This window comes from Oncorhynchus mykiss, chromosome 30 (assembly GCF_013265735.2).
Source record: "Oncorhynchus mykiss isolate Arlee chromosome 30, USDA_OmykA_1.1, whole genome shotgun sequence".
Taxonomy (NCBI): domain Eukaryota; kingdom Metazoa; phylum Chordata; class Actinopteri; order Salmoniformes; family Salmonidae; genus Oncorhynchus; species Oncorhynchus mykiss.
In genome coordinates, this window is record NC_050570.1 from 19492757 (window position 1) to 19520135 (window position 27379).

The window sequence follows — 27379 nt, forward strand, 5'->3', positions numbered from 1 at the left end:
CGAGTGGGGTATGACTAGGCCTGTGTGTATGGTCTATGGCAGGGGTCTTGACGGGGTGGAGACGAGACCATTCATCATTGTCAACTCACTAGATAGGGTCAACATGGCCTGCTGGCCAAGAGGGACTGTCCCTTTTTGTGTGTTTCACCCCTACACCCACTCAATCTGAAAGGGAGGAAGCCCTACAGAATAGTGGGGAATGTAACAACCAGATTCTAAACCCACAAGACACTGCAGTGACGAGCTGTGGTGATAATGACAACAAAGTAGGCTAACCCTGTGAAGTTCAAATGCCCAGTGGTTACATGCCAACATCTTTCATTGAAGTCCTCAGGCCTCCTAGAGATTCATAACTAATTGACACCACACAACAGAGGAAAGCAGATGGCGCATACAGAATCAAAATGGATTCCTTATTCCATCTGTCAGATCTGGATTACTTTGGAGTATTCTTTTAAATATAGTGTGCTATGTTACCACAGCCAAAGTCAGTCTCCACTCTCCGACAGTCTCTTTTTCTACCCTCTCCTGCCTTTCATTCCTTCTCCCTCATCTCTCTACAAGCCACACATTTTCTCTTCATTTCTTGCTGTTCGCAACTTCGCACCCCCCCCATCTCTTGTTTTTGCAGCCTTTCTTCTCTTTATGAAAGTGTTTGCTTCCAAAAATACTACTAACATTTCCTCTGAGTAAAGAGCATAGAAGGTATTGAGCAAAAAGGAGAGAAATTGCTTTATTGTAAAGAAACCAAGGAAGACTTTTCCTATTATACTGTGTCATATAGCCTAGATCTCATAAGACACACATCTCAAAATCTTCTCCACCTACAACATTATTTTTGGTTTTGAATTGAAACTTTCTACTGTAGAATATAGAGCACTATATTACATACTTGCACAAGTGAGACCACCTCCAGTCCAACCAGCCAAAGCGAATGTGGCAAGTGTGAAATGTGAGCAGGAGCACCTTGTTTATGCAGCCTGGTCTATGTGTGATGGCCGGAGGGAGAGGAGGAGATAGGGCTGTCCTTGACTAAAAACAATCTATTGGTCGAAATTTTAAACGTTTATTTTTCTATAAATAGACACACCCTATGTGTTTTAATAAAATCAATGATATGCATTGAGCTTGTCTGATGCTTTAAGCTTACTTGTTGATAAATAAGACATGCCTCAAAAGGGTGCCAGAGATCTAGATAACCAGAAGAAAAAAACCTGGCCCAACTATTCTCCTCCTGCTCCTGTTGGCTTTCAGATTCTGCCATCACTCTCCTAAAATTGCTGGTTGTCGGCAACCTTTCTCATGTGGAATGCCAATTTATCCTACCATTTCTACCCATCTGCGTGCCAGTTATGGTTTTCATATGCACATTTTCGTGAAACAGTTTCATTTAATTTATAACTTCTTCATATCTAAATATCATTGGCATGTGGTTAATCAAAATTCTATCCAGATCTAAATTAAAATTATACAAACCTAAAAAGTAACTTCCATTGCCATTTCCAACAATGTAAAATTAGCCTACATAAAGCCAACAAATAAAAACATTGCAACCTGCAGGTAGAAAATATCCTGATTTTAAAAATAAATATCCTATAAATCACATTGGTTACACATGGCCTGTCTGCAACAAACTTGAAACATTGTATCAACTATTTAACTTCTTGATGCACCCATCCCGTTAGCGGGATCATTTTCGTCAACATCCGCTGAATTGCAGAGCGCCAAATTCAAATTAAATTACTAAAAATATTACATTTTCATGAAATCACAAATGCAATATAGCAAAACACAGTTTAGCTTGTTGTCAATCCACCTGGCGTGTCAGATTTCAATAAAGCTTTTCGGCGAAAGCATACCAAGCGTTTATGTAAGGACATCTCTCTCAGTAGACAAAATATTACAAACCGCTAGCAGCCAAGTAGATAGGTCACGAAAGTCAGAAAAGCAATAAATTAAATCGCTTACCTTTGATGATCTTCAGATGTTTGCACTCACGAGACTTTTTCATTTTGTTCCATAAAGATTTATTTAATATCCAAAAATACCTCCATTTGATTTGGCGCGTTATGTTCAGAAATCCCCAGCTCGAGCGGTCACGACATCGCAGACGAAAATGCCAAATAGTATCCGTAAAGTTCATAGAAACATGTCAAATGTTTTTTATAATCAATCCTCAGGTTGTTTTTAAAATATATAATCGATAATATTTCTACCGGGACTAGCTTCTTCAATAGGAGAGAGAAATGTCTCCTCCAAGCTGTTCCGCATGCAAAACGCTGCTGGCACCCAGCCATCCACTGACGCAATGTGATCTTTCTCGCTCATTTTTCAAAATAAAAGCCTGAAACTATGTCTAAAGACTGTTCACACCATGGGGAAGCCATAGGAAAAGGAATCTGGTTGATATCCCTTTAAATGGAGCGAAGGCAGGCAATGGAACAGAGAGCTTTCAGGAAAAACAGCACTTCCTAGTTAGTTTCTAGTAATCTCTCCTCCTTCAGTCATCTTCTGGCGGTTGGCAACCAACTTTAAGGTGCATTACCACCACTAGCTGGACTGGAGTGTGGACCTCAGTACAGTTTTCTATCACCCATGTGGGTATATGTTCCTAAAAACCAATGAAGAGATGGGAGTGTGGACTTGCAGCACATCAAGTGTAAACATTTATTTATTTTAGAACCCCAGGGTATGCAGTCGCGCGTGAGCAGTTTGGATGAAATGCTTGAATAACATGGACACTACCGGTCAAAAGTTCTAGAACACCTAAGGTGTTCAAGGTTTTTTCTTTTCTTTAAAAAAAAAAAACTATTTTCTACATTGAGGACATCAAAACTGTGAAAAAACACCTGGAATCATGTAGAGACCACAAATCCAAATGTATTTTATATTTGAGATTCTTCAAATAGCCACCCATTGCCTTGATGACAGCTTTGCACACTCTTGGCATTCTCTCAACCAGCTTCACCTGGAATGCTTTTCCAACAGTCTTGAAGGAGTTCTCACATATGCTGAGCACTTGTTGGCTGCTTTTCCTTCACTCTGCGGTCCAACTCATCCCAAACCATCTCAATTTGGTTGATGTCGGGGGATTGTGGAGGCCAGGTCATCTGATGCAGCACACCATCATTCTCCTTCTTGGTAAAATAGCCCTTACACAGCCTGGAGGTGTGTTGGGTAATTGTCCTGTTGAAAAACAAATTATAATCTCACGGCATCCCATCTGGCTTGGGTTTAGTATCACTGCAGAATGCTGTGGTAGCCATGCTGGTTAAGTGTGCCTTGAATTCTAAATAAATTACAGACCATATCACCAGCAAAGCACCCCCAACCCATCACACCACCCCCTCCATGCTTTACGGTGGGAAATCGCATGCGGAGTTCCTCCGTTCACCCACACCGTGTCGGTGGTTGGAACCAAAAATCTCAAATTTGGATTCCAGATCAAAGGACAAATTTCCACCGGTCTAATGTCCATTGCTTTTGTTTCTTGGCCCAATCAAGTCTCCTCTTCTTATTGGTGTCCTTTTAGTAGTGGTTTCGTGGCAGCAATTTGACCATGTAAGCATGATTCACAGTCTCCTCTGAACAGTTGATGTTGAGATGTGTCTGTTACTTGAACTCTGAAGCATTTATTTGGGCTGCAATTTCTGAGTCTGGTAACTTAGAGAACTCTGGGTCTTCCATTCCTGTGGCGGTCCTCATGAGATCCAGGTTCATCATAGTGCTTGATGTTTTTTGCGACTGCACTTGAAGAAACTTTAAAAGTTTGTGAAACTTTATGGATTGACTGACCTTCATGTCTTAAAGTAATGATGGACTGCCATTTCTCTCTGCTTATTTGAGCTGTTTTTGCCATAATATGGACTTGGTCTTTACCAAATAGGGCTATCTTCTGTATACCACCCCTACCTTGTCACAACACAACTGATTAGCTCAAAAGCATTAAGAAGGAAATAAATTCCACAAATGAACTTTTAAGAAGGCACACCTGTTCATTTAAATGCATTCCAGGTGACCTCATGAAACTGGTTGACATAATGCCAAGAGTTTGCAAAGCTGTCGTCAATTTTGGCTACTTTGAATAATCTCAAATATAACATATTTTGATTTTAACACTTTTTTTGGTTACTATATGATTCCATGTGTTATGTCATAGTTTTGATGTCTTCACAATTATTCTACAATGTAAAAAAAAAAAGGAAAACCCTTGAATGAGTAGGCGTTCTAAAAGTTTTGACCGGTAGTGTATGTCTACATTTATTTTACATAATGGGAGCGGTGTGGTCAGCATGTTACTCAAGATTGACAGTAGCGCTCCAAACAAAAGACAATTAATAAATTGACAACTCTTAAAAGGAATTAAATAAGTGTAGCCTAGGTTGTGCGCTCTGCAAACATGTCCACTCCTACAATGACAACAATAAGACTGTAACAATAATATATTGAATGCAATTAACAGAAAGTACCGTAACCAAACAAACATTGTAAATGTGTGAATCAGACAGGTGTCTCGTGTGCCATAATTGTTTTGTTGATATATTTGCCACTGCTCAACTAAAAAAATCTCTATCGACCAACAGCCTATCGACAAAACAATTAACCAGTCGACTAAATGGGGTCAGCCCTACATCCAATCAAATTTTATTGGTCACAGATTTGCAGATGTTATCACTGGTGCAGCGAAATGCTTCTGTTTCTAGCTCTCACAGTGCTGCAATTTCTAGCAATACAATGACAGTAAAAAAATAATCAAAAGAGCAAGAAATTAGACATCAGAATATATGGACAGTATATGAATAGAAAAGGTGTGTACAGCAGTAGTTCTATAGGATGTCCATGACTAGAATACAGTACATGCATATCAAGTGGGTAAAACCGGATGTAAACATTATTAAATTGACCAGTGGTCAATGACTATGTACAGTGCATTCGGATAGTTTTCGGACCGCTTTACTTTTTCCACATTTTGTTATGTAACAGCATATTCTAAATGGATTAAATTGTTTTTTTCCCTCATCAATCTACACACAATAACCCATAATGATAAAGCAAAAACAGGCTTTTAAAAAACAAATATCACATTTTACATAGGTTTTCAGACCCTTTACTCAGTACTTTGTTGAAGCACCTTTGGCAGAGATTACAGCCTCAAGTCTTCTTGGGTATGACGCTACAAGCTTGGCACACCTGTATTTGGGGAGTTTCTCCCATTCTTCTCTGCAGATCCTCTCAAGCTCCCTCAGGTTGGATGGTGAGAGTTGCTGCACAGCTATTTTCAGGTCTCTCCAGAGATGTTCGATCAGGTTCAATTCCGGGCTCTGGCTGGGCCACTCAAGGACATTCAGAGACTTGTTCTGAAGCCACTGCTGCATTGTCTTGGTGTGCTTAGGGTCGTTGTCCTGTTGGAAGGTGAACCTTCACCCCAGTCTGAGGTCCTGGGTGCTCTGGAGCAGGTTTTCGTCAAAGATCTCTCAGTACTTTGCTCCGTTCATCTTTCCCTCGATCCTGACTAGTCTCCCAGTCACTGCCTCTGAAAAACATGCCCACAGCAGGATGCTGCCACCACCATGCTTCCCCATAAGGATGGTGTCTGGTTTCCTACATATGTGATGCTTGGCATTCAGGCCAAAGAGTTCAATCTTGGTTTCATCAGGCCAGAGAATCTTTTTTCTCATTGTCTGAGAGCCTGTAAGGCGCCTGTTGGCAAACTCCAAGTGAGCTTTACTGAAGAGTGGCTTCCATCTGGCCACTCTACCATAAAGGCCTGATTGGTGGAGTGCTGCAGAGAGTTTTCCTTCTGGAAGTTTTTCCCATCTTTACAGAGGAGCTCTGAAGCTCTGTCAGTGACCCAATTACTCATTCTAGGAAGAGTCTTGGTGGTTCCAAACTTCTTCCATTTAAGAATGATGTAGGCCACTGCATTCTTGATGACCTTCAATGCTGCAGAAATGTTTTGGTACCCTTCCCCAGTTCTGTGCCTCGACACAATCCTGTCTATTGGAGCTCTACTGACAATTCCTTTGATCTCTTGGTTTTTACTCTGACATGCACTGTCAATTGAATTTACCACAGGTGGACTCCAATCAAGTTTTAGAAACATCTCAAGGATGATCAAGGGGAACAGGATGCACCTGAGCTCAATTTGAGTGTCATAGCAAAGGGTCTGAATACTTAAGGAAGGTATTTCAGTTATGTTGAATACATTTGCAAAAATGTCTTAACCTGTTTTCACTTTGTCATTGTGGAGTATTGTTTGTAAATTGATGAGGATTTTTATTTGATACATTTTAGAATATGCTGTAACGTAACAAAATGTGTAAAAGGTAATGGGGTCTGTATACTTCCCGAAAGCACTGCATAGGACAGTAGTCTCTAACGTGCAGGGTAGAGTACCAATGATGGAGTTTAGGCATCAGTGAGCATGCGGGGGTCCATGAGAGAGTTGGAGAGGCAATCCCCAAGCCCTAACCCACGCTCCCATTGACAGGACAGGGAGAGGTCAGCAATCAGAGAGCCGAGGGAGAGGAGGTGCATTGACGGGACCGGGGCTCTCTAATGTGATCCAGCTGTAGAAACCTGACACCCCGAGAAGGGAGGGAGAGGAAAGCTGTTGCAAACTGCACTTAGAGAAGGACAGGGAAGAAGGTTGAGCGGGAGGGAGGGAATGAAAAATCCCACATGGAGGATAACAAAGAATCCTATAGATGAGTTTGGCTGCAGAGCCACTGAGTTCTTCCTGAGTGTAGAGCTGACTACTGGGTGGTGACTACTGGGTGGTGAGGAGCCGTATGGACTGTATTTGACTGTAGGGCCTTGTGCACTGCTTTGTCCAATTTCTTTTTGTGTTAATGTGTTTTATTAGTTTCTTTCAACATGCTTCAGCACATTGTAGCAAACAGACTACACAGGCCAACATGGTTTGTCTTATAAGTCATATTAGGTCCTCCTGTTTTCACCTAGAACCGCCCTGGGAATAATAATGCTGTGTGTCTTTCACAGCCTTGTTCTTTAGCTGTAGGGTGATTTTGGTTAGGGGCAATATTATATTAAATAGAGCATAACAAGCTGAAGGACAAGACATTTCTTCATGTCAACAGAAATAGAAATGATACAGAAATGATAAACCCAATTAAATGAAATCAAACTTATGTCATTTTTTTCTTTCAACACAGTTGAATTCAAGAGATTGTATTTTTTTGTTAAATATCATGTTCCCCTTTACTCATACATTATAGGTCTTCTGAAATATAAAACGATTACCTACATGGACATGGTCAGCTTTATTTGACAGGCTGCTAATGTGATCTATGTCAGGGGCCATGTCATCATTCTTTCAGAGGGTTGAGAGGTTGCCTTGGAGTAGAGTAGAGGGGAGTGTAAATTCCCAGGGTAGCACATATTGTTGTGATATCATTGACAGGCTGTGCTTAGTTGTGTGTGTTTTTGGGTGGGGTGAAGGCATAGTGTAACCAAAGACGAGGAGAGGAGTGCTGAGACGGAGAGGAGGGATGGAGGGATGAGATGGTATTATAGGGAAGTAGCCTAGTCATGCCTGTGGAGCATGTCCAATCGGAGAGAGGTGAGGAGGTCTGTGTTACAGATCTTTGAAGATCTGTTTTTTTAAGGTTGTTTGTGTGTGTGTGAAACAAGCATGTTAAATAAAACGGGTATGTGAATCCTCTGAAGCCTGGGATGATGTGATAAATATTAGGGTTACACTTATACACTTTCAATCGATCTACTCTGGAATTCTCACTGTCATGAATCATGACAGCCAGAGTTTCCCATGCTCTCTCAACCTAATATTTTCAAGCTGTGTTTGGGTGTAGTGCAGAATATTTATAGTACATGTGAGACTACATTTAAAAATGATTCCCATCTCCATTTCAAAAGATACAAATTATTCCCGTTTGTCATTCAATGATCTGTGAAATAAAAATGTATTCCTTTTTGAGAAAATTAAGTGTGTGTGTGGGAGGGAGGGAGGGAGGGAGGACGTGTGTCAGGGAATGGAATTTATTCAGTTCCAGCCATTACTATGAGCCTGTCCTCCCCAATTAAGATGTCACCATCCGCCTACGCTGAGCCCCTCTGGGGAGGCAGGTGTGAAGACCTATATCTGATAGTCAGCAGTTTACTCTATGGCTGAGAGTCTCTTGATAGTGTATTGGCAGTGTGCCAGACACACACTCCGGTGTGCTGAGAAGCATTAGAGCCCTGAGACCGTGTCTGTCTAGAGCAGCGTGACCACTGATCATGCTTCAACCTCGATCGGTCTGTGACCACAACCAGTAGACAGAACTTAAGAAAATAGACAATACAAAATACAATATACACAGACTTCGAGCTGACTACAGTACAAAATGACAATGTCAAACTGAGAGGGACATGTGAAGAAACAGTGAAAGTATGGGGCAGAGTGGGGGTTTTCATTTGTCCTTTTGTGCAATATTGTAATTTCCATTCTGCTGTTAGTCATGTCGTTAAATCACTTTACATAGGGCATTTCTTTTTCTGTTCTTTTCTCTATGTCTTGTGACTATCTAGTGATGGTGAGCTGGCCTTATGTCCTTGTTTTTATGTTTACAAGTATTTGTGCAACTTCACATAAGATTGTTCTTGTTTTTTGTTTTTGCCACTTGGCCAACTTCCGTTTAACACCACATCGTTGCATCCTTCTGCATTAAAAAAAAAAAAAACTTTACCTTGCTGTCACCCTTTCTGCTGCTCAGCTCTATTCAAATGATTTACAGTAGCTCCAGTGACATGAACATGAATAGTCCAACTATTCTGAACAAAAATATAAACGCAACATGTAAAGTGTTGGTCCCATGTTTCATGAGCTGAAATAAAAAATCACAGAAATGTTCCATATGTACAAAAAATGTATTTCTCTCAGGTGCACCTTGTGCTGGGGGACAACAAAAGGCCACTCAAATGTTTTGTCACACAACAACATGCCACAAATGTCTCAAGTTTTGAGGGATTGTGCAGTTGTCATGCTGACTGCAGGAATGTCAACGAGAACTGTTGCCAGAGAATTGAATGTTCAGTTCTCTACCATAAGCCACCTCCAATATCGATTTAGAATTTGGCAGTATTTCCAACGTGCCTTACAAACACAGACCACGTGTAACCACGCCAGCCCAGGACCTCCATCCGGCTTCTTGCTCACAAATGCTGGCATGCTGGAGAAATGTGCTCTTCACGGATGAATCCCGGTTTCAACTGTACCGGGCAGATGGTGGGGTTATGGTATGGGCGGGCATTAGATATGGAAAACAAACACAATTGCATTTTATCTATGGCAATTTGAATGCACAGAAATACTATGACGAGATCCTGAGGCCCATTGTTGTCCCATTCCTTTGCCGCCGCTGTCTCATGTTTCAGCATGATGATGCATGGACCAATGTCTCAAGGATCTGTACACAATTCCTGGAAGCTGAAAATGTCCCAGTTCTTCCATGGCCTGTATATTCACCCGATATGTATATTGGCCTGTATATTCACCTGATACCCATTGAGCATGTTTGGGATGCACTGGATCGATGTGTACGACAGCGTGTTCCTGTTCCCGCCAATATCCAGCAACTTTGCACAGCCATTGAAGAGGAGTGGGACAACGTTCCACAGGCCACAATCAACAGCATGATCAACTCTGTATTCCCAGTCATGTGAAATCCATAGATTAGGGCCTAAGGAATTTATTTCAGTAGACTGATTTCCTTAAGTTAACTGTACCTCAGTCTTTGAAATTGTTGCATGTTGCCTTTATTTTTGTTCAGTGTAGTATTTTCCCTGTATTCATTACATTATCCCACATACCCTCTCTGACTTAATGAGCTCCAGAAGTATTGGGACAGTGACAATTTTATTGTTGTTTTGGCTCTGTACTCAAGCACGTTGGATTTGAAATGATACAATGACTGAGGCTAAAGTGCAGACTGTCAGCTTTAATTTTAGGGTACCGTTTAGAAATTACAGCACTTTTTGAACATAGCCCCCCCCGCATTTTGCTGAGACTCAAAATTGAGCTCCGGTGCGTCCTGTTTCCATCGATCGTCCTTGATGTTTCTACAACTTCATTGGAGTCCACCTGTGGTAAATTGCCACTTCCATCTAACACCACCTCGTCGCATCCTTCTGCTTTTAAAAATTTTGAGAACTTGACCTTGCTGTCAACCTTTACCCCGCACAAAATAATCCAAAACACCAAAACAAATGACAAATGCATCCAACAAGTTTGCAGAGTCACACGCTTGATGTAATCGTTGTGTGCTATGACTATGGGACCAAATACTAAACTTTTGACTACTTTAATACACGTATCAGTGAATTTGTCCCAATACTTTTGGTAACCTAAAATGTGGGGACAATTTCTAAACGATTCACCCAATATGGATGGTTATATCCTCAAATTAAAGCTGACAGTCTGTACTTTAACCTCATAAGATTTGAAATGATACAATGACTAAGTGCTGGAGTACAGAGTCAAAACAACAACAAGTGTGTCACTGTCCCAATACATTTGGAGCTCGCTGTAAGATTCTTACGCTATGACTGATTTGTACTGTTGTCCACTATTGCTGCTCCTGTTCCTCTTTATAGTGTTTATAGTGTAATGTCCTGTCTGTGATGGATTGATGAGACAACTTTTATTGTCCTTTGTCTATAGGTGTGCCGCAGGTTTCCTGGGTGATTACTGCCATCACAAAGACCCGTGTCACCCTGGTTACTGTCTGAATGGGGGGAATTGCTCTGTGGCTGTGTCGGGCATCCCGGGCAGCCCTACCTGCTCCTGTCCCCTGGGCTACACTGGGCAGCACTGCCAGACCCCCCAGAACTCCACCTGCTACCCCAACAACCCATGTGCCAAACAAGGAGTCTGCACCCTGCTCTCCCTCGACAAGTACAAGTGCCAGTGTGCCCACGGGTGGACAGGTCAGCTTCTCTCTGACTCAAACTGTTGCTTAATACTGTACAAGCGCTCCTGATACGTGCTAAGTGCTGTGCAGTTCACTAGTCCAAATCCATTCTTTCCACTATGTTGTCATTTGTTTGGTGCATGTATTCAGGACAGTCCTTAGCTTTTGCATTGATCAGAAGTCTGTTTTGTATGTTATGGCCATGATAAGTAACCAAGGACATGAGGCACTGTAGCCTAGCTGTTAAGAGCGTTTGCCTGCTCCCCAGGCACCGATAACGTGGACGTCGATTAAGGCAGCCCCCTACACCTCTGATTTAGTTGATCCCCTTCACCATTATTTCCTATTTCTCTGTTATATAACCTTGGCTCACTCATCTCTTTTTCCACTACCTCTCTCCCTGTGTGTCCAGGCATGCGCTGTAATCGTGAGGACAGCTGTCTGTCAGGACCCTGTGCTAATGGAGGCACCTGCAGCTCTCTGTCTGGGGGCAAGTTCAGCTGTACCTGTCCTCCAGGTTACTGGGGTCCTCGCTGCCTCAACGACACTGACGAGTGTGCTGCTTCTGCCCCGGTGTGTCAGAACCAAGGGGCGTGTGTCAACACCCCCGGCTCCTACAGGTGTAACTGCGCCCCCGGGTTCACTGGCCGCCAATGTGAGACCCCCTACATCCCCTGCTCCCCCTCGCCCTGCCTCAACGGGGGCACGTGTCGCCCAACCTCTGAGACCAGCTACTGGTGCCACTGCCTGCCAGGTAAGAGAGAGAGAGAGAGAGAGAGAAAGAAAGATGGAGAAAGGCCTAGTGAGAGCAGCTTGTTGCTTGTTGCAATCAATGTTTGATTGAGGTCCAAGCACTAGAATCCTACTGGCGCTATAACACTAGACACTATATGTATTAAATCTCTACTGTTCCCAATGGCTCTTTGTGGGCACAACAATCAACTGTCAACCCTAGCTCATGTTATCTGTTTACAATATAACTTGTCATCACTATGTAAATGATACATTATATGACAGATTGCCAGCAAGATTGATAGTAGTGAAATACACTATATATACAAAAGTATGTGGAGACCCTTTCAAATTTGTGGATTCACCCATTGCTGACAGGTGTATAAAATCGAGCACACCGCCATGCAATCTCCATAGACAAACATTGGCAGTAGAATGGCCCGTACTGAAGAGCTCAGTGACTTTCAATGTGGCACCGTCATAGGATGCTACCTTTCCAGCAAGTCAGTTTGTAAAATTTCTGCCCTGCTGGAGCTGCCCCAGGCAACAAGCACTGTTATTGTGAAATTGAAACGTCTAGGAGCAACATCGGCTCAGCCGAGAAGTGGTAGGTCACACAAGCTCACAGAACGGGACCAGCGAGTGCTGAAGTGCGGAGCGCGTAAAATTCCTCTGTCCTTGGTTGCAACACTCACTACCGAGTTCCAAACTGCCTCTGGAAGCAACGTCAGCGTAAGAACTGTTCGTCAGGAGCTTCATGAAATGGGTTTCCATGGCCGAGCAGCCGCACACAAGCCTAAGAGCACCATGTGCAATGGCAAGTGTCGGTTGGAGTGGTGTAAGGCTCGCTGCTGTTGGACTCTGGAGCAGTGGAAACGTGTTTTTAGTTTATTAATTCGACCATTTAAAAAAAAACAACTTAAAAGCCATACATGCACATGAATAAAATCATCGAGGATAACACACAATAAAGTCTGGGACTAATTTCCATTGTGGTCCTCTTGAGACAAGATGGCTATACAAGATCGAACACAGTATGGCAGTGAAATAATAAAACAAAAACATAAAAGAAGAACATCTATCTCATCATTCCAGTTACATCATAGGGGTTATTCATATGGGCACAGAGGACATCAAACATATTTTTTCTTTATTTTAAAAGCTGCCCAGAGAGGACGTTGTTTTTATAGGCAGTGGCAACTCATTCCATTCTGAGGCTCCAGTATACAAGAAATTACCTTTCCCAGCATTCCTCCTGAACCTGTATAAGCACACATCAGCAACACCTGATCTGGTGCTGTGATTGTGTGCATCCCTAACACAAGGAAAGTAATCACTTAAATATCTGGGCGCAGGACCATAAATACTCCTGTAAACCAAACCTAGTCTAATCTGGGACACCCTAGCCTCAACAGGCAGCCAGTTTAGTTCCTGAAAGCAGCTCCTGCCTATGTGCGTACGTGGACTCACATAGGCAGGAGTGATGAATCACGCTTCACCATCTGGCAGTCCGGAGAATTCCAGGAGAATGCTATCTGCCCGAATGCATAGTGCCAACCAATGTTCCCTCAAAATGTTTGGCACTGGGCAAATTTCAGGTCTGTTGAGCGCAAGCTTTTAGCTTTGTTAGGATAGTTGCATTAAAAGTGACTAATTACGCTGATTCGATCCCATTTGCCACAGTAAAGGGAAATGTTGATAGTGTTAACAGGGAAAGCTCTACTGGTCACCAACCTTTTCTGAGTCGAGATCACTTTCTGAGTCAAAATGCAAGCCTAGGTCTACTGCTCAGATTTGTTTTTAACATAAAAAATGTACGCCTGTGCATCATTAACAAATTAAAAACAGTTCTGTAGCAATGATGTTTGTGCAGTAAGCTATAGACCCAATACATTATCACTGCATTCTGGCTTTGCTTGAATTGCCCTGTACGGACCATTTAAAAATATATATATTTCAAAATTTGAGGTATTCTATATGATCACACTAGTAATAAATACGTTGTTGTATTACTTGTGAGGCACAACTGAGTGAGCGTTTTAAATCATTTGCTTTTCATTTTACTGGGCTGATGATGCCTGCATCTGATGGTCGGTCAGTCTCCTCTCTCTTTTCTCCACTGACTCTCACCAAAAAGGGACACCAATCTCCAGCGGATGATGACAACTCCAGTCACACCTCATTATTTCTGCATGGACAAGTTCATGGTACTTTTATGAACAAAGAAAGTGAAATATTCCTAAAGATGAAAAAAGACCCAAGCTGCTAATAACAACTAGAACGCAAGCCTATCGATTTACACTTTCATACTCATTCATTACTGCTGCAGTGCTTGTTGTAGCGCTGAGTGGAAATGGGAAGAATGTGCATTTTTTGGCTTATAAAAGTCTTGAATACAAAGTGTTGACAGTAGAGGTCGACTGATTATGATTTTTCAGCGCCGATACCGATTATTTGAGGACCAAAAAAGACGATACCGGTTAACCGGACAATTTTCTATATATAATGACAATTAAAACAATACTGAAGGAACACTTTTATATTAACTTAATATAATACATAAATAAAATCAATTTAGTCTCAAATAAATAATGAAACATAAACATTAAATAATGCAAAAACAAGGTGTTGGAGAAGAAAGTAAGTGCAATATGTGCCATGTAAAAAATCTAACTTTTAAGTTCCTTGCTCAGAACAAGTTTTAGGTTGTAGTTATTACAGGACTATTTCTCTCTATACCATTTGTATTTCGTATACCTTTGACTATTGTATGTTCTTATAGGCGCTATAGTATTGCCTGCTTAATCTCGGGAGTTGATAGGCTTGAAGTCATAAACAGAGCTGTGCTTCAAGCATTGCAAAGAGCTGCTGGCAAACGCAGTAAAGTGCTGTTTGAATGAACGGTTACGGGTCTGCTGCTGTCTACCACTGCTCAGTCAGACTGCACTCTCAAATATCAAATCATAGACTTAATTATAATATAATAAACACACAGAAATATGAGCCATGGGTCATTAATATGGTCAAATCTGGAAACCTATCATTTATCGAAAGGGTGGAATCCCTAAAATTCTGAATTCTTGAATCAGCCCTAATTAATTGGACCACCTCTAGTTGACAGTGCTCAGTAAGAACTTAAACATGAAGTCATAAAAACAGCAGCTCTTTGCTGTATTCGTTGACAGTTTCTCTCTAGTCATGGTTTTAAACATTTTGAAATCTCACAGTATCAACTTTGCTGTAGATTTCTTATACCTGCTACATTACTGCAGACATGGTAACCTGAGCAATCCGATTGGCGAGAGGTAGGTCTAGAGTGCACAAGGCTTTATCGATGGGTTATTTACAGAAATGTTTGGCGATCGACTAGGAATGCTTTGGAGATATAAAAGCGTAAATAAATAAAAACAGTATGGGGAAGAGGTAGGTAAAATTATGTGGGCTATTTACCGATAGACTATGTACAGCTGCAGCGATCGGTTAGCTGCTCAGATAGCAGATGTTTGAAGTTGGTGAGGGAGATAAAAGTCTCCAACTTCAGCGATTTTTGCAATTCGTTCCAGTCACAGGCAGCAGAGAACTGGAACGAAAGGCGGCCAAATGAGGTGTTGGCTTTAGGGATGATCAGTGAGATACACCTGCTGGAGCGCGTGCTACGGGTGGGTGTTGCCATCCGTGAACTGAGATAAGGCGGAGCTTTACCTAGCATGGACTTGTAGATGACCTGGAGCCAGTGGGTCTGGCGACGAATATGTAGCGAGGGCCAGCCGACTAGAGCATACAGGTCGCAGTGGTGGGTGGTATAAGGTGCTTTAGTAACAAAACGGATGGCACTGTGATGAACTGCATCCAGTTTGCTGAGTAGAGTGTTGGAAGCTATTTTGTAGATGACATCGCCGAAGTCGAGGATCGGTAGGATAGTCGGTTTTACTAGGGTAAGTTTGGCGGCGTGAGTGAAGGAGGCTTTGTTGCGGAATAGAAAGCCGACTCTAGATTTTTAATTTTAGATTGGAGATGTTTGATATGAGTCTGGAAGGAGAGTTTACAGTCTAGCCAGACACCTAGGTACTTATAGATGTCCACATATTCTAGGTCGGAAACATCAAGGGTGGTGATGCTAGTCGGGCGTGCGGGTGCAGGCAGCGAACGGTTGAAAAGCATGCATTTGGTTTTACTAGCGTTTTAAGAGCAGTTGGAGGCCACGGAAGGAGTGTTGTATGGCATTGAAGCTTGTTTGGAGGTTAGATAGCACAGTGTCCAAGGACGGGCCGGAAGTATACAGAATGGTGTCGTCTGCGTAGAGGTGGATCAGGGAATCGCCCGCAGCAAGCGCAACATCATTGATATATACAGAGAAAAGAGTCGGCCCGAGAATTTAACCCTGTGGCACCCCCATAGAGACTGCCAGAGGACCGGACAGCATGCCCTCCGATTTGACACACTGAACTCTGTCTGCAAAGTAGTTGTTGAACCAGGCAATGCAGTCATCAGAAAAACCGAGGCTACTGAGTCTGCCGATAAGAATATGGTGATTGACAGAGTCGAACGCCTTGGCAAGGTCGATGAAGACGGCTGCACAGTACTGTCTTTTATCGATGGCGGTTATGATATCGCTTAGTACCTTGAGCGTGGCTGAGGTGCACCCGTGACCGGCTCGGAAACCAGATTGCACAGCGGAGAAGGTACGGTGGGATTCGAGATGGTCAGTGACCTGTTTGTTAACTTGGCTTTCGAAGATCTTAGATAGGCAGGGCAGGATGGATATAGGTCTGTAACAGTTTGGGTCCAGGGTGTCTCCCCCTTTGAAGAGGGGGATGACTGCGGCAGCTTTCCAATCCTTGGGGATCTCAGACGATATGAAAGAGAGGTTGAACAGGCTGGTAATAGGGGTTGCGACAATGGCGTCGGATAGTTTCAGAAATAGAGGGTCCAGATTGTCAAGCCCAGCTGATTTGTACGGGTCCAGGTTTTGCAGCTCTTTCAGAACATCTGCTATCTAGATTTGGGTAAAGGAGAACGGGCGAGTAGCTGTGTGTGTGGGGGGAGGCCGAGGCCGAGGTTGGAGTAGCCAGGAGGAAGGCATGGCCAGCCGTTGAGAAATGCTTGTTGAAGTTTTCGATAATCATGGATTTATCGGTGGTCACCGTGTTACCTAGCCTCAGTGCAGTGGGCAGCTGGGAGGAGGTGCTCTTGTTCTCCATGGACTTCACAGTGTCCCAGCCTGCAGCTAAGAGGGAACATTGGTGCCAACTGAAAAATAGTCTGTGGCTGTTTTTCATGGTTCGGCTTTCGTGTAGTGTAATTAGCCTAAGTATCATATCTGTCTTTGTCTCTCTCATCGCAGGCTTCAATGGTACTAACTGTGAGAACAACATTGACGACTGCCCCGACCATCAATGCCGAAATGGAGGGACCTGCATGGACGGTGTCAATACTTACAACTGCCAATGCCCCCCAGAATGGACTGGTAAGGATAAAGAATAGTCCATGGTTTTGTGTCTGTCTGGTTGGCTTTACTTCTTTGTTTCAGTTTTTCGTTCAGTGTCTGTGTTTCTTTGTTTGTCTGTGGTTTCTCTCTGTGTCCAAATTGGGGGAGTTTTTTTCGTCTGGAATGTTCAACTGTTTTCCCCCTACAGGTCAGTTCTGTACTGAGGATGTGGATGAGTGTCGCCTGCAGCCCAACACATGTCAGAACGGGGGGACCTGCAGCAACATCCAGGGCAGCTACACCTGTGTATGTGTCAACGGCTGGAGTGGCCTGGACTGCTCTGAGAACATAGATGACTGTGCTACGGCTGCCTGCACCAATGGCTCCACCTGTATTGACCGTGTGGCATCCTTCCTTTGTGTCTGCCCCTATGGAAAAACAGGTGTGGGACAAAGCCTGTCTATAGTATAGATATATACAGATATCTCTTATGGACAGACTGATGGATAAATAGAAACAGAGTGTATTAATCCCCAGGGTTTATCTATAAGCACAGAAAACACACAGGCTGACTGACTGTTGAGTATTCCCTACCAGGTTTGCTCTGCCACGTGAACGATGCCTGCATTAGTAGCCCGTGCCGGGACGGGGCGCAGTGCGACACCAACCCCATCAACGGCATGTTCAACTGCAACTGTGCCCCAGGCTACATAGGAAGCACCTGCAATGACGACATCAATGAGTGCATCATAGGTGAGGAGGGACAGATCAGAACACATGATACCTAGAGTGCTTTTGTAATTTGACTTATTCTTTAAGAAAAATCCTTCCTTTCCCTTTGGTACTTTCGTTACTCCTTTATAGTTATGTGTATCTAACCTCTCTCAGGCTTCCCCTCAGGTCCAAACCCCTGTGAGCATGGAGGATCGTGTGTGAACACAGATGGCTCGTTCACATGTAACTGTGCGAGAGGTTATGGTGGGCCGCGCTGTGAGACAGACATCAATGAGTGTGCGTCCAGCCCCTGCCAGAATGACGGCACCTGTCTGGACCGCATAGGAGACTACAGCTGCATCTGTATGGAAGGTGTGTGTGATCAGTGATTCCCTATCTCTTTATAATTACACACACATAGTACTGTTGTGTAATATTCTCTCTCTGTTTCAAGGATTTGAGGGAACACACTGTGAGATTGACATCAACGAGTGTGCCAGCTCTCCATGTCTGAACCAAGGGACCTGTCTGGATCAAGTCAAACGCTACGTCTGCCAGTGCCCTCTAGGTTCGTCTGCCTTTTTTTAATCAAATTAATTTGTCATAGTGTTTCAGAAGGTTTGTATCTACAGTATTTGAAGCTGGGTTCCGTCCCTGGCCTTTAGGATTCAGTGGGGAGATGTGTCAGATCGACATTGACGAGTGTTCCAGCACACCATGTCTCAACGGGGCTAAGTGTATCGACCGTCCCAACGGCTACGAGTGTGAATGTGCTGAAGGTACTAGACCGCCTTCACTATCTCAACTTTAATTAACGTACCTTTCTCGCGTTTTTAAACATGATGTCTAAACTAAAGCATTAATACAAGGAATCTTTAACTGTTACTCAATGTTTGGTTTCTCTCGCCAGGCTTCTCGGGGCCGTTGTGTAATGAGAACATAGATGACTGTGACCCAGAGCCCTGTCACCACGGGGTTTGTCGTGACGGCATCGCAACCTTCTCCTGTGACTGTGACCCGGGCTACACCGGCTCTATCTGCAACGTCCAGTTCATGGAGTGCCACAGCAACCCCTGCCAGAACCGTGGACGCTGCATCGACCTGGTCAACAAGTACCAGTGCAACTGTCTGCCTGGCACCTCGGGTGAGCAGAGACACAGAATGGGTGGACTATTTTCATTTTATTGAACAAAAACTTTGTAATAAGAGGAAGGCAACAAGAGAATGTTTGGACAAACAGAAAAATAAACTTACATCTGCTAAACCATTGCCTCTCCCAAAAATATTAAGTAAAATAATAGGGGGAAAACGATCTCGAATGGCATTGAAATGACTATATACAAAAGTATGTGGACACCCCTTAAAATGAGTGGATTTGGCTATTTCAGTGACACCCATTGCTGACAGGTGTATAAAATCTAACACAAAGCTATGCCATCTCCAAAGACAAACATTGGTACAAGAATGGCCTTACTGAAGAGCTCAGTGACTTTCAATGTGGCATGTTATAGGATGCCACCTTCCCAACAAGTCAGCTCATCAAATTTTTGCCCTGCAAGAGCTGCCCCGGTCAACTTTAAGTGCTGTTATTGTGAAGTGGAAATGTCTAGGAGCAACAACTACTCAACTGCGAAGTGGTAGGCCACACAAGCTCACGTAGAAATTGTCTGTCCAAACTGTTCCAAACTGCAACGTCAGCATAAGAACTGTTCGTCAGGAATTTCATGAAATGGGTTTCCATGGACGCACAGCCGCACACTTGCCTAAGATCACCATGCACATTGCCAAGCGTCAGCCAGAGTGGTGTAAAGCTCGCCGCCATTGGACTCTGGAGCAGTGGATGGCAGTCCGATGGACAAATCTGAGTTTACTGCCAACTGTAAAGGTTGGATGAGGAATAATGGCTGTTTTACATGGTTCGGGCTAGGCCCCTTAGTGTAATCGCCCCTTAGTTCCAAAACATTTTTTTGTTGTTGAATTTTACCCCCTTTTTTCTCCCCAATTTCATGGTAGCTACTATCTTGTTTCATCGCTACAACTCCCATACGGGCTCCGGAGAGACGAAGGTTGAAAGTCATGCGTCCTCCGATACACAACCCAACCAAGCCGCACTGCTTCTTAACACAGCGCGCATCCAACCCGGAAGCCAGCCGCACCAATGTGTCGGAGGAAACACTGTGCACCTGGCAACCTTGGTTAGCGTGCACTGCGCACGGCCCGCCACAGGAGTCGCTGGTGCGCGATAAGACAAGGATATCCCTACCGGCCAATCCCTCCCTAACCCAGACGACCCTATGCCAATTGTGCGTCACCCCACGGACCTCCCGGTCGCGGCCGGTTACTGGGCGCAAACCCAGAGTCTCTGGTGGCACAGCTGCAGCGCCCCTAACCGCTGCGCCACCCGGAAGGCACCGTGAAGGGGCATCTTTTTAAAAGGGGCATCTTAACGCTATACCATACAATGACATTCTATTCGATTCTGTGCTTCCAACTTTGGGGCTACAGTTTGGGGAAGGCCCTTTCCTGTTTCAGCATGACAATGCTCCCATGCACAAAGCGAGGTCTATACAGAAATGGTTTGTTGAGATCGGTGTGGAAGAACTTGATTGGCTTGCACAGAGCCCTGACCTCAACCCCACCCAACACATTTGGACTGAATTGGAACACCGACTGCGAGCCAGGCCTAATCACCCAACATCAGTGTCCGACCTCATTAATGCTCTAGTGGCTGAATGGAAGCAAGTCCCCGAGGCAATGTTCCAGTGGAAAGCCTTCCCAGAAGAGTGGAGGCTGTTTGGGCAGCTAAAGGGTGGACCAACTCCATATGAATGGTCCAATGAGATGTTCAATGAGCAGGTGTCCACATACGTTTGGTAATGTAGTGTACTTACATTTATAGTTCCTTCACTCTGACCTGTTTGCTAACAGTCATCGAAAACAAAAGCTAGACAGTCAGGGAGTGTCAAAAATGCCAAAAGTGATGTATAGAGCAGGTGCATTCAACCGGCGGTCTGCAATGCATGGGGGTCTGCATAACAAAACAAAAAAATGTTGTTGATGTGAAAAACGTGTTTATTTAAAATGTTCTATAAATATCTCTAGCAACAATAGAAAAACAAACGTAATTACATACAGTAGAAAATATATTTTATTTCTAATTACTTTTTTTCTCAACAAATTACATTCACTGGAGTATTTGACTGGATCACTGGAGTAAAGTCTACACCCACTGTATTAGGCGCATTTGACAAATAACATTTTATAACACTGCTGGTTAGCTCTCCTGACCAAGCCATGTGTTGGCAAAAATGTATGTCTAACCTTTGATTAACCAGCTAAATAGCTGATCTTAGTGAAAATGTGTTTAGTTACCTTTTTACCTTATTGGCTCTGTTAGTTTACACTTCCTCTTCCAATTACGTATGGACATCAAAACAATCTACCAAATCTATTCATTTTTAAATGTTGATCACTTCCCCTTTCCATTATCATTCACCTGATAATAAGACAAGACCTGTTAACTTATTCTATGATGGGGTTCCCTGGGTCGCCGGTTTGCCTGGGAGGGTTCCCTGGGTAAGAAAAGGTTGAAGACCTCTTGGGCTTCCGGACCTCAGTGAATACCCGAATGTGACCCGTGCTGCAAAATGAGTGTGACACCCCTGGGCACAGAGAAGGGAGAGAGGAGCAGCAGAGCACACCTTTAAGTTCATACGTTTTAAATTGTCACCAGAAGTGGCCTCGCAGTCATTCTACCAAAACAATCTCCTGGTGGGGTATCCCCAACCCCATTACCTTAGCCACCGCTGCTGAAAAAAGTCCCAGGGAAAACACTTATGTGTAAAACTCTGGTCTGTCTTGACCATGACCAAACTATAGTTTGTAAACTTTAGTAGACCATGACTTCATTGGTGTCATGTAGCCCCAACTTACACTGCTGCTCAGAAGGTGCTCTCAGCCCCAAAGCACTGTGCTGTGCTGCTCTGAACCTGAAACACCAGCAGTTCCTACTCCGTTCTGTTGTGTTCTGTGGTGTGGAAGGGGCTTCCTGCAGCTCTCAGCACAATGCACTCAGACAGGAGTGGAACAGTCATAAGGGTCGTCTGATCTCTGCCCTGCTGTGCCCAGCACGCTGCCGTGGCCTGGGGGGGATTAGTGCGGCCAGAGCACTGGTGCTTTACAGACACATACAGCCAGTCAGCCATCCAGTTAGCTAGCTTAGGTCACACACACTTTCACTCGCTCAGCTCTCTTTGGAACACACCTGTTAAGCATGATCAGCTAGTCCACAGCTCCCCCTGATGGAGGCCATTAGAACTGCATCTACCTTGTGTAATGGAGAGCCTTATTCAAGTAACTTCAAAATGCATCCTTCATTTCTTACATTAGACTCAAGACTAAATGGTTTTCTTCTCAGGGGTGAACTGCGAGTTCAATGTTGACGACTGTGCCAGTAACCCCTGTGAATACGGAGAGTGCCAGGACGGGATCAATGAATACAAGTGTGTCTGTGCTCCAGGATACACAGGTAAACACACACTTCTCCCTCTCATCTAATCAGAAGCATTTCCATGTTAATGACAGCCTGATTTTTTTCCAGTGAATTAATTTACTTTCTGAATTCCTTCTCTCACAGGTGCAAAATGTGATGTGGACATCCATGAGTGTAACTCCAGCCCGTGTATGAGTGGGGGTACGTGTGTGGACAAGGTAAACGGCTTCATCTGCCAGTGTCCCCCTGGCACCCACGGCCCCTTGTGCCACTCTGGCACCAACCACTGTGCCCCCCAGCCCTGTGTACACGGAGACTGTGTAGAGCAGCAGAGCGGGTACGCTTCTCCTCACCTTATCTCTCTATCTATCTCTTTCTTGAGTTACGTACTTCATGTAAAATAATATTCCTACCCCTCCCCTGGTCTCTATGTAGGTACAACTGTGAGTGTGATTCTGGCTGGGTGGGGCAGCACTGTGACCAGGAGAAGGATGAGTGCCAGTCCAGCCCCTGCCAGTATAGCAGCACCTGTGTGGACAGACTCAACGGATACTCTTGCCAGTGTCGCCCCGGATTCACAGGTCTGAATCGGGGTTTAATTTATCCTTTATTAATATACAGATGATCCCATTAAACTGCAGTACCTAACAGATACACGTGTTTTTCTGTTCACCATTTTAGTTAACATCCCTCTCCCCTCAGGTGTGAACTGCGAGTTCAACATGGAGGAGTGTGCATCAAGCCCGTGTGAGAACCATGGTACCTGTGTGGATGGAGTCAACACCTACAGCTGCCTGTGTGATCCTCCATACTCCGGTAACAACACCAGTCACACTACTGTACTATCCAGGATACATTCCCTCTGTTGGAGCTGAGTTGATTTGTACCGTGGCCATTTGGGATATTACCAATATTGCTATGTGTGTCCACAGGAAAACACTGTGAGGAGGAGTTGGTTCCCTGTGCGTCTCATCCATGTGAGAGGGGAGGTGTGTGTCAGCCAACCCCAGACTACACCTTTTACACCTGTCGATGTCCCAGTGGCTGGCAAGGTGAGTAATTCATAGAAAGAGAGAAAAGGTTTGTTTGTGTGTGTCTGTGTGTTGGGGGACATTTTCTACCATTCAGTCATTGCGTTGATGTTAATTGCAATGGAATGTTTGTGAATAGGCCCCCGCTGCACTGAGGATGTGGATGAGTGCAGGAAGAACCCATGTCAGAACAGGGCCCGTTGCATCAACAGCCAGGGAAGCTACGTGTGCAAGTGTCGACCAGGCTACAGCGGTCTCAACTGCCAGACCAACATCGATGACTGCTCCCCCCGTGAGTTATCACACATTTCTCTTTTACTTAAATGTTTGACTTAATTTGTATCAACACGTATACTGCTGCATATTGGGTACTCTCCATGAGCACCTTGTACACTCTCATCTCAGTAGTTAGTTACTATTCTGGGTCTTTTAAACTTCTTGTCCGACTCCAACCCTTTCTTTTTATGTCTCTCTCCCTCCGTCTCCCTCTCAGACCCGTGTCTGAACGGCGGTTCCTGTGTGGACGAAGTGGGAGGGTTCTCCTGTGACTGCCGGCAAGGGTTTGATGGTGAGCGGTGTGAGGCAGAAGTGGACGAGTGTGCCAGTCAGCCGTGTCAGAATGGAGCTGTGTGCCGGGACTACGTCAACAGCTTTGTCTGTGTGTGCCGGCCAGGTTTTGATGGAATCCTCTGTGAACACAACATCCCAGAATGCACTGAGAGGTGGGTTAAAAAGGACTGTAACTATAGTCAATATTGTAAAGGGTTTAACGTTGAGACGCACTCAGAATTATTCTTCAATGAGTTTCCTTTTTGATATGTGGATTGGGACGCATTTAGATGTATAGAACATGTATTGAAAATGAATTTCCTTTGCAACGCACAAGGAATTCCTATCTACCTACATATGTTCGACTTTTCATCATGCTTGACTACATCTCTTTCTCAATTTGTTTCTCCCTTCCTCTAGTTCCTGTCTGAATAACGGGACCTGTGTTGATGACATCAACACCTTCTCGTGTCGTTGTCGTCCTGGCTTCTACGGCACCTTCTGTGAGTATGAGCAGAATGAGTGTGACTCTCAGCCCTGCAAGCATGGAGGAACCTGCACTGACGGCCTGGGCTCCTACCGCTGCACCTGCCCTGTGGGCTACAATGGACAGAACTGCCAGGTAGAGTGTGTGTAGTATGGTTCTTGCCTAGTTCTTCATTTTAAAATCAATGCTAACATTTTATACTCACTTTTCTCTCCTTGCAGAACTTTGTGAACCTGTGTAGCCAGCCACTGTGCCAAAATGGAGGGTCTTGTTCCCAGTCAGAGACCACCTGGTTGTGTCACTGTCCTGTGGGGTGGACTGGCATGTACTGTGATGTCCCCAACATGTCCTGTCAGGACTATGCTGCTCGGAACGGTGAGCAGGCCTCTATAGTACCATTTCTTCATTCTGTCACCAGTGAAATATGAAACTTATATAGGTAAAGATAATGACCATTTGATGAAGATATATTACGCATAATGCGTCTCTGGTTAACGTGTCTTTGTGTGTGTCTTTGTCTCGGCCAGGTATCCAAGTGGAGTTAGTGTGCAAGCACTCGGGTCGCTGCGTGAACGTGGGTAATGCCCACCAGTGTCAGTGCTTGCCTGGTTACACGGGCAGCTACTGTAACGAGATGGTGGATGAGTGCCTTTCCAACCCCTGCCGCAACGGGGCCACCTGCATGGACTACCAGGGCACATATGAGTGTATGGTAAGTTGTGTATGAATGTGTGTCTGCGTGTGGGATCTAAGTATTCCACTGACTGTACTGCACCCGGGGAAACATCTAAAAATGTATTTTTCTGTTCCAGTGCAAGGCTGGCTACCAGGGGGTGAACTGTGAATATGATGTGGATGAGTGTCACTCTAATCCTTGTCACCACGGAGGAACCTGCATCAACCTCATAAACCGCTTTTCCTGCGCCTGCCCACCTGGCACTAATGGTAAGCAGATACCGGAAGATTCTCTTCCTTTATCTATCTCTTTCTGGCCCATTGGTTTTGCGTAATGTACAACTATAATTCTGACCTCTGAACTGATGGTCTTCACTCCCACTCTCCTCTCTCTCTCTTCTCCCCCTCTCTGTAGGTGTTCAGTGTGAGGTGAATGTGGACGACTGTGCTCCCAAGCCTGGCTCCTGGGAGCTTCGCTGTCTGAATGGGGGCCAGTGTGTAGACGGGGTGGGACGCTACACCTGCTCCTGCCCCCCTGGCTTTGCTGGGGAACACTGTGAGGGGGACGTCAACGAGTGTCTCTCTGGTCCCTGCCAGTCTCCTGGCAGCCTGGACTGTGTACAACTGGCCAATGACTACCAGTGCCGCTGTCGCTTGGGCTACACAGGTAGAGTGCCCCTCTGTATATGTTAGACAGTATCAAGTTACCTAGCTTACCCCACATTCATGCTGTATAACATGACATGTCTGTCTGTTGTCCTAGGACGCCGCTGTGAGTCCATGGTGGACCTGTGCCAGTCGAAGCCGTGCCATAACAGTGGCACCTGCTCCATGAACATGAGCTCAGTGCATGGATACACATGCATCTGTCAACCAGTAAGTCATATAACGTTACTCTACCCTTTTCAATGTTCGTTTTCCAACTGCCAGACTGCTGTGTTACTAAGTACTCCGTGTGCCAGCTTGCTGATCTTTCTCTCTTTGTTTTGAATGGATTTACAACTGCATAGAAATTGCATTGTGTTGTATAAAATGTATTTACCTCTAATGTAGATATGGAGTGAGTTTTTTTTCCTACTGCAGGGTTTCCAAACACGGTGCATGTTTTGGTTTTTGCCCTAGCACTACACAGCTGATTTAAGTAATCAACTCATCATCAAGCTTTGATCATTTGAATCAACTATGTAGTGTTAAGGCAAAAACCAAAATGTGCACCCATTGGGTTTCCGAGGACCGAGTTTGGGAAACGCTGACCTGCTGGCTTGTTTTCCAAACCACTAACCACTTCCTTCTCCTTATTGTCACGCTTGCTTCAGAGGGTGAAACAACACAGGTCAGGTATGACTGAGAACAGCAGTGTTCTAGGAAGATACCGAACTTAGTAGATTCTCCCAGCTTTTCTGACTAGTCAACTGCAGTAATGCATGTTAGAGATGTAAAACGGAGACCACAGGTATCTGTCTAGCCAGTCTGTTCACATGTCTGATGCCCACTCTGTCCCGACCCCTCAGGGCTTCACTGGCTTCAACTGTGGAGAGGTGGAGGGCTACAACTGTGCCAAGCTGCGTTGCCAGAACGGCGGGCATTGCCAGGAGTCTCAGGTTGGTCGTCCGCACTGCCGTTGCCAGCCAGGCTTCAGTGGGCCCCGCTGCGAGACCGTTCACAGCTGCCAGAACCGGCCCTGTCTGAACGGAGGCACCTGTATGAAGGACCCACTCTACCAGTACAGCTGTCACTGCCCAGCCCACTTCTCAGGCAGGCACTGTGAGAATGTCATCTTCGATCCGTCTTCCAGCACCCCCGCCTCCTGCCCCCACGTAGAGTGTGAGCAGCATTCTGGGGATAAGGTGTGTGACCCGCAGTGCAACAGCCATGAGTGCCAATGGGATGGAGGGGACTGTTCTCTACATTGGCGCCAGCCATGGGTCAACTGCACCGCCCCGGTGCCCTGCTGGGAGCTGTTCCGCAACGGCCGATGTGACCCCGAGTGTGACAACTCTGGCTGCCTCTTCGACAGCTTTGAGTGTCAGGAGAGCGCACAGTCTTACTGCAAGTAGGTACAAGAATGTGCAACAACATAAAGACATCAAATACACATGTACACTGAGTATACCAAACATTTAAGAACATTTATGAGTTGCACGCCCCCTTTTGCCATCAGAACGGCCTCAATTCGTCGGGGCATGGAATCTGCAAGGTGTTGAAAGCGTTCCACAGGGATGCTGGCCCATGTTGACTCCAATGCTTCCCACAGTTGTGTCAAGTTGACTGGATGTCCTTTGGGTCGTGGACCATTCTTGATACACCCAGGAAATTGTTGAGCGTGAAAAACCCAGCAGT

At 44.7% G+C, this 27379-nt stretch overlaps 1 protein-coding gene across 3 annotated transcripts in view; it reads left to right on the top strand.

The window, feature by feature from the left end:
- Positions 1-27379, top strand: part of LOC110521493 (neurogenic locus notch homolog protein 2) — a 56377-nt gene that overhangs the window by 15330 nt on the left and 13668 nt on the right. For 2 of the 3 annotated variants that reach the window (XM_021599078.2, XM_021599079.2), the window contains exons 3-25: positions 10682-10947; positions 11344-11685; positions 17008-17130; positions 17300-17533; positions 17689-17844; positions 17980-18177; positions 18260-18373; positions 18471-18584; positions 18716-18949; positions 22223-22333; positions 22442-22634; positions 22733-22878; positions 23000-23113; positions 23230-23349; positions 23468-23620; positions 23822-24050; positions 24298-24499; positions 24586-24739; positions 24892-25076; positions 25177-25309; positions 25455-25706; positions 25803-25915; positions 26551-27092. In XM_021599078.2, the coding sequence (XP_021454753.2) occupies positions 10682-10947; positions 11344-11685; positions 17008-17130; positions 17300-17533; positions 17689-17844; positions 17980-18177; positions 18260-18373; positions 18471-18584; positions 18716-18949; positions 22223-22333; positions 22442-22634; positions 22733-22878; positions 23000-23113; positions 23230-23349; positions 23468-23620; positions 23822-24050; positions 24298-24499; positions 24586-24739; positions 24892-25076; positions 25177-25309; positions 25455-25706; positions 25803-25915; positions 26551-27092 (4428 nt within the window). The remainder of the gene's footprint in view (positions 1-10681; positions 10948-11343; positions 11686-17007; positions 17131-17299; positions 17534-17688; positions 17845-17979; positions 18178-18259; positions 18374-18470; positions 18585-18715; positions 18950-22222; positions 22334-22441; positions 22635-22732; positions 22879-22999; positions 23114-23229; positions 23350-23467; positions 23621-23821; positions 24051-24297; positions 24500-24585; positions 24740-24891; positions 25077-25176; positions 25310-25454; positions 25707-25802; positions 25916-26550; positions 27093-27379) is intronic. The other variant, XM_021599080.2, reaches the window with a different exon arrangement.